Here is a 12,126-nt window from a genome sequence, read left to right as displayed (position 1 = left end):
CACATACTTAGATCACACCAGTACTCACACACTTAGATCACACTGGTACTCACATAGTGTGCCCAGCAGTAGTAACAGATCATGTCATCTATACTAGGTTAAACTACTGTCTTACTAGCTCTTTTTGTATCAAAGGCATTTATGATGTGTTTGGTGTGAAGCAATTCTAAGAAGTCCTTTTTCTATGCACAAAAGTGCCAGTACATTTAGCCTGTCTTGGCAGCACATTGGTGATCAAAGTGTGTTCTTTATCGTTTCTAGCATCAAGAAAAGTCTTTCTCCCAAACAGTTGCTTGACATGAGGCACAGGTATATACTTAAGATTATCAAGACATTTCAGAGATTGGTCACATATCATTCTCAGCATACTTTTTTCCTTGGATTCTGATAATTTTTTAACAAACCCTGCCTTTCAGAGGGTGGCAAATTGAACAATCTATTCCTCTATGCAACTATCCAAATCAGTAGGATATGTACTAATCACCTTTTTGTTGGCATTGCAGAGGTCCTCTGTAGGCATATACTTTTAAGTTTCGTAGAATCCTGAATTTGTAACTGACATTTTTATGTTCCACTATTTTGTTGTCTAGTGCAAGTTACAGTTTGTCATGTATTGTTAAGAAAGTTTAAACTTTATATTGAGTAGAGAGTGAAAAATCAGTATCCTCAGCATCCCTTTCATCCAATCACACATTTCTCTTCCTTTTCCTTGATCTTTCGACCTTATATGTCTTGCATCCTGACAGTTGTTTACCTTTTTCCACAAATTTGTGAAATGAAACTTGTAATTTCTGTACAAATGTCTTGAGAAATTTAAGCAGATGAGAAGCTGTATTGATGTTCATTTGGGAGTTTTGTAATGAATGACTTGTCTTGTGAAACTTATAATCTAAGATAATGCTCCACATTTTAATCATTATATTTGTTTCTAGTTGTTCCAATTGTAGCATAAGGATTCTTGACTCTAAACATAATTTAAAGCTTTTCAGAATCACTGTCTGTAATAGAAGAGAGAACTTATGGCTTTATACCCCATTTTTGGGCTCGCACTGCATCTGAATGGATGCTCCATCTTGTGTCTGATAATCTCTTTATTGTCAGGAACCCTAGCTTTTCAAGCATATCATATAGGTGCTTCCACAGGCAGGTTGAAACTAAGAAAAATACAATACTTCTGCACAAAGGCAAACAATAAACAAGCTTCCGTACAACAGTCCATAGCAGTCCTAGCAAAATGAGCACAACAGGGAACGTAGTTCACTAGGAGGTTCTTCTCTTTGATTAAGGCTTGAATGTCACCATATCTGCTGCTCATATTGGATGCATTGTCATAAGACTGCCCACAGCAATCTTAAACTCTTATATCATTCCTTTCAAAGAAATTAATGAGAACTCTGTCAAGTTTTGCTCCTGTGTGACGACTTACTGGTAAGAATGTGACAAACATCTCTACACAGCCATCATCTAGAATGTACCTAAAGATTACTATCAGTCGATCTGTGTGAGATATGTCTGAAGTAAAATCAACAGACACTGAATAATACTTGAAAGTTTTGATTTCCTTGATAATAATGGTAAGAATTTCTTTGTCTAGAATGTCTATGAATTGACACAAACAGTTGAGGATAAGTAAGAAACATGACCTTTTTTTAAGTTATTGCCATTATCCATTGAACCAACTACATCATTGCTTTCTCTGAATGATAGCCCTCAGGATGATAGAAACATAATGACTAAGAGAATATGCTCTAGAACTTGGTACCAGTATTTTTTCTTAGACTCCATCTGCTCTGTTAGTCTTGTTGATTCATCCACTTTTGGTTTTATGAATAACAAATTTGATGATGCAACTTTGATGCAGTGAGCTTGTTTTGTGCCAACTGAAGTCCTTTGCAGCATGTTTCCAGTCAGAGTAACCAGTTGTAACTGGTGAAGGACTTTCCAATGCTATTGAAAACAATTTGCATATAATGTAGAAGACGTTCCCTTTCTACAGTGAGTAGCAAAATCAGTCTCTTTTAGCCTTTTCTCCATTAAATTGCTCGTGATGAAAAAGTCTTTGAGCAATGGTGTTTATACTTGCCACCTGGATGTGATTATGTAGATGCACCGAAATCTGCATCCATGTACTGGCAAGAGGTAATCTCCAACAAACAAACAAAATCTCCCACTTCATCTAAAACTTGTGTCCATGTCCCATTGTTGAATGTAAAAGATGGGTTAGTATCTTCATTGCCATTGCAATAATTTATTTCTTCCTGTTGGTAGAGACTTGATTCAATTTGATGAAATTTATGGTCACCAGCATCAAGAGTTATAGTCTCTACATTGTTGTTTTCACAGTATTGGATGTTGGTTATACTTTCAGCACATTCTGATTGAGGGCAAGGGCTTGATTTGATATGATGAAGTTGATGGTCATCAACATCTAGAAATTTAGTGTCTACATTGTTGTTTTCACTGTCTTGGCTGGTGCGGATTTTGGTACTAGAGGACAAAGCTCATAAATTCATTAGCTTCCTAGTTTTAGCTACTACTTTATCTAATATTTCTTCCTTTTTCTTTGACTTTAGCTTTTCACAACCACTCTTGTGTTTGTACATCTGTATAATAGATAAGTTGAGCATTTAAGAAATAATATGTGTGTGCACATATAAGCATATTTGTGTATATGTATGAGAGTGAGAGAAAGAGATGTCAGAATGAGCTACCTAATAGTTTTGTGTAATTAACTCAAAAATTTCAAATTTTGCACTTGGATGACTTGTATTCTATACCCTCCAATTAATAATACTTGTCAAGTTGTCAATGAATTATTTACAGCTGATAAGTATGCCAATGTAAGCCCACAAGTAATTAAGGATTTTTTACAGGATAACAATGTTAACATTTTCCAACACTGAAAAATGTATTTCTGATAGATACTTACCTCATCTCACATAATAGCTTTTCTTGATTAGTGCTGCCATCTATACGTGCAATTTTTGCTTGTCACTAGCCTTGATACTCCCACATAACTTCATGTGATTATGTGTTGTACAGCTGCATTGTGTCATGCAAATGAGCTAGAATTCCACAATAAAATTGCGGAGGGACTGGTGCAAAATATTTCTAGATGAACCCACTTTGGAAGGCATTCAAAGAGAACCCATGGAGCATGATACCCTAAAATGTAGGGTCACACCCATGGGAGACTGCATCTCATCTGTACCAGGGTATACTCTTTGGCTGCGATGAAAATCTGTGTTGCCAAGACAAAAGGGGGAAAAGGAAGCAAGTCCAATTTTAGAAATGGACACACCGGATTGTGTAGAATGGCTAGGGCACATCAAGCCATGCTCAGTGGGTTAACTCCACTCCAAAGCCATTCGGCATCAGTATGTCTCTTCTGGTCCATGGAAGGAGGAAGGTCCCAACTGTCCTCACCTCAAGACCAGGAAGTAGAAGGGAAAAGCAACTTCTGTTCTGGCAACCAAGACAGAGCATGAGAGCAGACCTAGTACATAACCAACATCAGGCCACCCAACATCCAGGCAATTGTAGGAAAGAGAGAATGCAAACATAGTGGGTCAACTCCAGTCCAAAACGAGGAGGCGTTAGGAATTTTTCGTCCAGTCTGCAGCAAGAAGAGGGCCCTACCAATTCAACACCAGACCACCCATGAACCAGCATCCAGGCAATGGCAGGAGGGGGGAAAGCCAGCCAGAGGGTTGAACTGCAGATGGCAGATTCATCCAATCCAAAACTAGGTGGCATTGGATATTTGTCTTCTAGTTCATGGTAGGAGGAAAATACACACCATCTACAGCAACAGAATACCACTGCCTGAACCAGGAAGGACTGTCAGACAAGGAGGATGAAGGCAGCAAAAAAAGAATGAAGAACAGACAAAGAACAGGATTGGAGAATACCTGACAATAATGAGAAAACCCAAAAATATTAAGTAGAACAAATGATAAGCCATGGGCAAATAGCTATGTAAAATTTCAGAAAGATGGGGTGTAGAAGAACAGGAATGCAAAAAGCACACTGCAGAGACCAACTATGGAATATGCATTATTTGCATGGACAGACAAAGAGGAAGAAAGAATTAACAGAACAAAATCCAAACATGAAGCTGGAGTAACAACACTGCCAGATGGAGAGAGAGAGAGAGGAGTGAGGCTGAAGGAGTAGGGAGCATGACAGAGGCAGTGGAAAAGGAGAAAAGGAACAGAGAAAGTTCATTAGAAGAAACCATAGCTGAGCCAGCCAGTGCAGAGTGAGCAGGAGGACTCAACATGGTGTGACCAGATTGAGGGAAAGTACATGAGGGAAAAGACAAATAGGATGGCAGGCACAGAGAAAAAGTTGGATCAGAAGAGAAAGTTGGAAGAGAAACTGGGAACCAGAAAAGAGGTAGTATGGTGTTGAGATAAGTGGCAAAAGCATTGAAACAAGGAGTGCCCAGGCAAAAGCAAAGCAACTCCATAAGTAATATTTCATCAGGAAACTAACTGAGACATAAAATGTCTAAGACCAGATGCCTAGCTACAGATTCCTCAGAAACCATAAAACATGGGAATAAATCCTGGTAAAGAATGAAAAACCCATCCACTAGAGTCTAGCCATTAGGTCTAACACTATCCTCGATGTTGGAAAGCAACAAGATCCCTTGGAGGAGGAAAATTAACAGAAACAGGATACAATGGGGTAGAAGAGGAAAAAATGAAGGGTAAGGCTCTCTGAAAGAATTCCCAGTACTCCAGAATCGGCCACAAACAGAGGGCAAAAGTCCATAAACCTAAGGAAACAGAACCCATCAATCCTAAAAATATAGAATAGTCACTGCAAATAGTGATAGCACTAAAGTCTATGAGCAGTGGAAGGACAGATGTGAATAGAGGAACAGGAAGTGGTGACATAGAAGGAAGAAGACGAAGCAGGAGGAAAAGAGATAGAGAGAGGCAAAGAAAGAAAACAGAAGACACAGGAAAACAACGAGAATAAGGAAAAGCATTGGCATGTGACTCCACCATATGATCCAGAGAAATAAGCACTCCAGTAAAATCACACAGGCAGAAGAAAGAAACCAGATAAAGGCATACAAGAGCAAAAGGACTTAAGTTACAAAGGTATCACCCCCCCCCCCTCCCCCATCAAACTGTAGCAACAGATCAACCAAATATGAAGTGATAAGTCCAAGAAAGATAAACACACCACTGAAGAGAAGATAAGTGAACAAGCATCCACTAAAAACCCGAGAGGAATGGTGGATTACCACAGAAAGAAGGTAAACTAAGGGAAGATAATGGAAAATGGTACAGTGTACGATAATGGTGGGAACTTAGGACTAAGAAATGACAAAGTATCTAGAACAAAGTTAGGCCTAGTAACAAAGGAAAGAGGATGAGACATGACTGCACCAAATTAGTGGTAAAAAGAATTAAAAATGAACCAGCATATCTGAATGAGAAACAGAGGTGGGGGGTATGTCATATACAAAGGACGGTATAGGCCACACGAACTACTCCACCACACACCACACAAAAGCCATCACATCTTCCAACAGTCAAAGACAAACTCAACACCAACGTAGGTGTGATACTAGCATGAATAAAGTTTTGTTGTCTCCAGACAAGATAGAAGTTACTGATACTAAAAATGTGAAAGTAAAAGGCCACACAATCTACAGGTGCAGAAAATGTTTGAAAGCAAAAATCCAACAATAAATACTTCCACAACAGGTAATGGCTTTGTAGATACTTCCACTTACAAAATGCCTAACTCTGAAAAGTACATAAGTGAGAAAAAGACACGTTGTTACACACGAGTGCCAAATCAAGAATGATTGTGACGAGTGTGATCTACTGTACAAACATAGTCGGCTACACTAGGTGGATGTGTCACACTTCTATTGGTGGAGAGTTGTCTCTTGGTCATTTGCATACTACAACATGGTTATACCACATGTAATCACGTGAAGTTAGGTGGGAGCCTCAACGTTAGTGACAAGCACAAATTACATATACAGTGGGCAGCACAAATCAAGAAGTTATTATGTGAGAGGAGGTAAGATATCATGTCAGAATTCCAAATTCTGTTCAAGAAGCACAAACAATTAATACAATAAATCATAAAATCTTAAAATACCATAACTTATCTTGTTAGTGATGATTGAACTCTTTTCTTTGAGAATGAAGAATTGAAAGATATAAATATCTTCAATCTAACCTAGCAACTTAGGTCTAGTCATATTCTAAACCTACTGCTTGATCGTACAATAAGAAATGGTGTGTTGGGTTTTAGCTGCAAGGGAGGAGCATGGTTGACAGAGTAACAAAAATGTCAAGTGAACAGTTTTTAATTGGCTGAGGCTTATCATTCGATTAACATGACTAAATCTAGCCTCACTTAAACTTAGCACGTTTGCAATGCAAATAAATGTGCTGTGTCAGAGCTGGGCTACACCTAGTCACACTGTTCGGAGGCTAACCACTCAAACCTCTGCACTCTTCATCACAAGGTAGGCCTATCAATGTCACACACACACACACACACACTCTCTCTTTCATTAGAAAAATAAGTAATCTTGGTTGAATGGTTTTTCATTAAGAATTTTTGTAAAAAAAATTAAGACTGGTCTCGTTTTTTCATAACTGGCCTTTTTTTTACCCTACACATGTGGCTGCAGCCCCAATAGCCTTTGCCTTAATTTGCCCCTGCGTGGACTGACTGGAATACCAAATCATGCTATTATACTGCTTTTTGGGTGATATAATCAAAAACTGTTGTTATGGATTAAATATTTTTTTAATGTTACACACACATATATATATATTTATATAATGAAATAAATAGCTCCAATACTATTAATTACATTAATTATTAATAGGCAATTAAAATAAGCACTATAAAACACACACACATATATATATATTTATATAATGAAATAAATAGCTCCGATACTATTAATTACATTAATTATTAATAGGCAATTAAAATAAGCACTATAAAACACACACATATATATATTTATATAATGAAATAAATAGCTCCGATACTATTAATTACATTAATTATTAATAGGCAATTAAAATAAGCACTATAAAACAATAATGAACTTAATATAAAAAGATTTTAGTAAAGAATCCATTGTTCACCTTTGAAATCAGAGTATTCAATGACTTGTTCAATAATTTTGTAAATACAGAAATAAACATTCCAAAATTTAAATTTACTAAAGTTCAATGTAAAAAAATACTTTATTTCTGTGTTTATAATAGTTATATTACTTTCAACAAACAAGTATATAAACAAATATTGGGTATTCCAATGGGAGCAAACTTCTGTTCAAATATGGCCAATTTGTATTTACTCATTTATGAAAACTCATTCCTAAAACAGGTTTAAAATCCTAATATATATATATAATTTTTGTTACATAGATGATTTAATTGCCATAAATAACTTGAATTTTACATCAAACTTAAAATACCCAAAAGAACTTGCAACATAAAAAAATCAATAATAATGATGTTCATACTAACTATTTAGACTTGGACATTAATGTTGTAGAAGGCAAAGCAAAGCTGATAAAAGAAGGGAATTTAATTTTCCCATCCTTGGTCTACCTACCCTCAACAGTGTTATTGCAGGTATGATTTTAAAAGGCATCATTATATCTCAGCTAAAAAGATTTTTAATAGTTTGTAATCATGATAATGCTTTTATGGATAATTTTATATTATTCATAAATAAACCAGAAAATATTGGCTACAAATACTGGCAATTTAGAAAATTTTGTACACTGTTTTATAACAAATATGAAAATACTTTAAAAAATAAACTTTCAACATGGAAAATACCTTTTTTGTCACTAGAGGTTGTGAGCTACTTTTAAGTAGCTAAATTTAAAATTATAATTTTATTCAGTACACTGGGATGGAAAGACTAACTTCAAGTAGCTGGGCTTGTCTCAGCTTTCCCACGTTATAGTTGAATAACGAGGAGGTTGGGAATATGAACTACCAATGAAATATTAAGGTAGGGTTTGTAGTTCTATTTAAGATCATTTTATTTAATACCTTTTATTATTTTATTTCATTTCTTTTATAAGGGTGGAAGTTGGGAGTTGCATACAGTAGAAGTGTTAGGGTGGTTTCATTTCTACTTTAGGAATTATAAGAACTTTTAAGGGTAACTACCTTCCCACAACTGGCTGCAGACAGTGAAGGGCAGTAGGAGTTGAGACGTTGTGGGTGTAAGCACTCAACCCCATACCCTTAATTGATTTTCCATTCTTACTGGCTAGTTTAACATAAGTGTTTGGATTTTGTTGGTAGATGGGATATCCCCAACACACTGTGGAGCTATTACCACAGGCATTACATGTTATGACTTTAAGGTGACAATTGGGATTGACAATGGATTCTTTACTATGCACATACATATTTATAATTGTGTCTTTAAAAAATCACATTTGGAATTGATAACATAGAATTAACATATATATATACATGTTCTTGGAGTGGACCAGTTAGAATCCATGGAAGAACAGTTAGAATTTTGTGACAAGATTAGAAATTGGTACCAGTTAACTTTATAAAAATTAATTGTGAAACACTGTAACCAGATGTTCAGTATTTTTTACATGATAGAAGCCTTCCCCTATAACAATGTAGCATTTTGAATTAACCAGTTGACCATATAGACCTAAGGAAGTCAATACAAAGTTAAAATAATGCTAATATATTCTGTAATTGCTTAGCTCAATCAGGTTATAATTCAGTAACTTCAAAGTAATATTATTATTTCTTGTAATGTGACTGGTATGAAAAAAGTTAAAAACAAAGACAGAAAATTTTAAAATCAAGATTAAACAGTTGTTACAATTTATAGCCATATTTCTAAAAAAAAAATTACAGCATTTGTTCATTAACAGAATATCTGTTTTAAAGATAATATAAAAGTCATTACTTAAACAGTCATAGTTTCTCCTATCTTGGACTTCAACAATATGAAAAAACATATTTCTCACACGAATCCTAAATTCTAAGCAATCAAAAATTGATTCTGTAATAAGTCTAGGCTATAAGAGCTGCAGGTGTCCTAAACAATGCTGTGATAAAAACAAATCTCTGAAGTCTAGATAAATTGTTAGGGTGTCGGGAAAAAGCCAAGGCACAAACATTTACCATGGTAATGTTTAACTGATGTTTTGTTAATATAAGAACAACCATATATTATATTTGAAGAATATATATTCATGTATCATCTGAAAGATCTTCTTACATGGTATATGCGGAAACTATTTTTAAAAGATATTCACGTATTTATTTGAAATAGCTACCTACAATATATATACACACTATTTCTAAAGAATATTCACATAGTCATATTATAAATACAGATACTATTTCTAAAGGGCCAAAAACCTTTATGTCTTAAGACAATTAATATAATTGCACAACATGCGTAAAAACTGTTTCTTCAAATGTACACATGTATACTAAGAGCTAACTAGTAAGGCTTAGCTGTAATAGCTAAGTTTTGTAGTTACTGTACTTTTTTTATTAATTTTTGCTATTTATTAATTTTATTTGCAATGATACTTATTGGCATGTACTGAACATCTTAATGGTTTCAAAGCATGTGATATAAAGAGGTTTAGTACATTATATTAAAACAATTATGGAGCCTCATACAACTTGAAAATATTATTGCAACATAATTTCCTTTGCAAAAATCTCTGCTGTAAGGCTTCATATCAAAACCACACCACTGTTCTCAGCTACTTTCCATAATCCATCTAGGCAATAAGTGTGAGAATGACAGTTCCAAGCAATTCTTTCAACAGTATGATTGCACAGAAACCTACAGACATTTGTATGGTGATTTGACTGGCAAGTCTGTATGGAATATCATGAAAACCCATTTCATTCTTCTGCTGTTCGAGGTGCATAATAGGCGGATGGATATGCTGTAATTCTCCCACTTAGGTCGATCCAATATAAAGTCATTAAGAAATTAGGGAACAATATCTGAAATAAGTTGTTTAAATCTGGTTTAACTGTTTTTGACAACCCCTCCCAAAAACGAAAACTTCAAACTGTGCCCCTAGGTCTATGCTGCATCATGACAACAAGTAGATGCATCACACAGGTATTTTTCCACTCCTGGGAGTCAGTTCAAAGCCACCCTGCCCAAACTTTGCTCAGCCTCAGTCACATGTTGTCTGTCCTATTGGCCTCAATATACATGTTTATTTATACATTTTATTTATGTTCTGTATTTATTTACATATTTTCTATGTCTTTATGTTAAGTTAGATTAAGTTTGAGTGTCCTAAAATTAGTCTCCAGGAAGGCATCCTCCCTTTATAATACTAAGTCAATGGGAAAATAGTGGCCAATTTATGTCTATCTGTATAACGCTGTATTTTCTTGGAATGAATCCCCAAGGTAAATGGGAGAGTTACTGTACTTGTGTTATCTTATTAGATGAAGATCCTTCTTCATTATGTTACTTGGGGCCTGTGGATGGCTTTTGCCACTGACCTTTGTGTTCATGCATTGTCATCTGTTACAAGACATTGCAGGTACCTTACCTCAGCTGGATATGACCTTTTGGAGGTCTTTTTCTGGAGGGGCCTGGCATCCCAAACTGATCTACATTCCTTTGTTTTCCAATGCCATAAAGTACATGGGATATTCCCATCTTGGAAATTCAAAATTCTCAATCTAAACACATCATTACAATTTGAATGTAGAAATATTTTGTGGTAGAAACGATTGTTATATATCATTCTCAAGAGGATAAAGTTTTGTGGCATCATGCTACCTTGAAACAACAAATTCTCTTAAAATTTAGTTTTAATACATACCATTCTATACAGACTTTATATTAGCTATGGTTGTCCAGTGACTTGCAGATTTACATATGCATAATTGCTTTAATATAATGTAGTAAACACTTTGCAGAAGGTATCTTAGGCATACATCACATATAAAATAAACTAATGGTTTATGATCAAACAGCCTTGAAGAAACTTACGCCTATTTAATAACACCAAAACTGATTTTCAAACAATACAACAAACAAAAATCTAGAGCTAGATTCTTACATGAGAACGACAAGTCATTGATAACTTTTTTATTAAATCCAGTCTCTCTCTTTCTTGTTCTTCTCTTTTCTCCACTTCTAGCTGTTTGAACCTCTGCCAGTCTTTCAATACACCTTTTGGACCAGTCTGAAATTATAAAAGACTGATGTACAACTAAATACAATAAACATATATATAAATGTATATATATGTATGTTCCTGAAGCAGAAAAAAAAAAAAAATGAAGGAATTACAAATGCCTCTTATTTTGGTTCAAGTTTATATGGAGAAAAATATCTGTATGTATTTAGTATAATGTATTTATTAATACCTGATAGTTACTTCTTAGAACAGGGTCACAGAAGGCCATCTGACCATTAAGGAAAGTCCTCACTCACCACAATAACCACACACAATACCCAAACCAAATCAAATGTAATCTTTTACATCCATGTAATTTACCTATCTATAAAACTTGTAAAATAATTTAAACAGCACACTGTAGTAGTGTGAGTTGTTGGAAGGTGATTTAATAGCAAGTTAACTCATAGGTTAACTCATTAGCTCAGTTGGTAAAACACTCATCTGGTGCGTGACAGGTCTGGGGATCAAATCTGAAGCAAAGAAGTGTATATCAATAAAAAATAAATTATAGGAACATCATCAAATAAATTATTACACAAGCTTTATAATTCTAATAAAAATGTTTTTTTAGAAGTACAAGGTATACATCAACACTTCAAATGTTTAATTTCCCCTTTATTATCCATAAGATCATTCAGGCTATCACACCTATTATCTACCTTTTCATCTCATCACATAAACAGATCAGCCACAGGAAGGCAGTTCAAATCTCTAATACTTTATAACACCTCTAATTTTTATACTTCATAGAAAACAAATTCAAAAAGTCTAAGTCTCAAACCAAACACTTGTAGCAATAAAATCATGAACTCTATTTATTTTTTCACCACAGTTACAAAATTTCTACCAGCAATCACAACTAAATCCTTTTCTCTTTTTCCCAAATGCATAACATGAAC

The 12,126-nt window shown here is 34.8% G+C and overlaps 1 protein-coding gene across 1 annotated transcript in view; it reads right to left on the bottom strand.

Moving 5' to 3' along the window:
* The window catches only part of LOC106465070 (phosducin-like protein), a 44,674-nt gene that overhangs the window by 23,795 nt on the left and 8,753 nt on the right, over positions 1-12,126 (bottom strand). The window contains exon 2 of the mRNA XM_013925268.1: positions 11,105-11,230. Coding sequence (XP_013780722.1) covers positions 11,105-11,230 — 126 coding nt within the window. The remainder of the gene's footprint in view (positions 1-11,104; positions 11,231-12,126) is intronic.

The sequence above is a fragment of the Limulus polyphemus genome, unplaced genomic scaffold, assembly GCF_000517525.1.
Source record: "Limulus polyphemus unplaced genomic scaffold, Limulus_polyphemus-2.1.2 Scaffold1826, whole genome shotgun sequence".
NCBI lineage: Eukaryota > Metazoa > Arthropoda > Merostomata > Xiphosura > Limulidae > Limulus > Limulus polyphemus.
The sequence above is the reverse complement of the archived record's forward strand: the minus strand, read 5'-3'. Positions and strand labels throughout refer to the sequence as shown.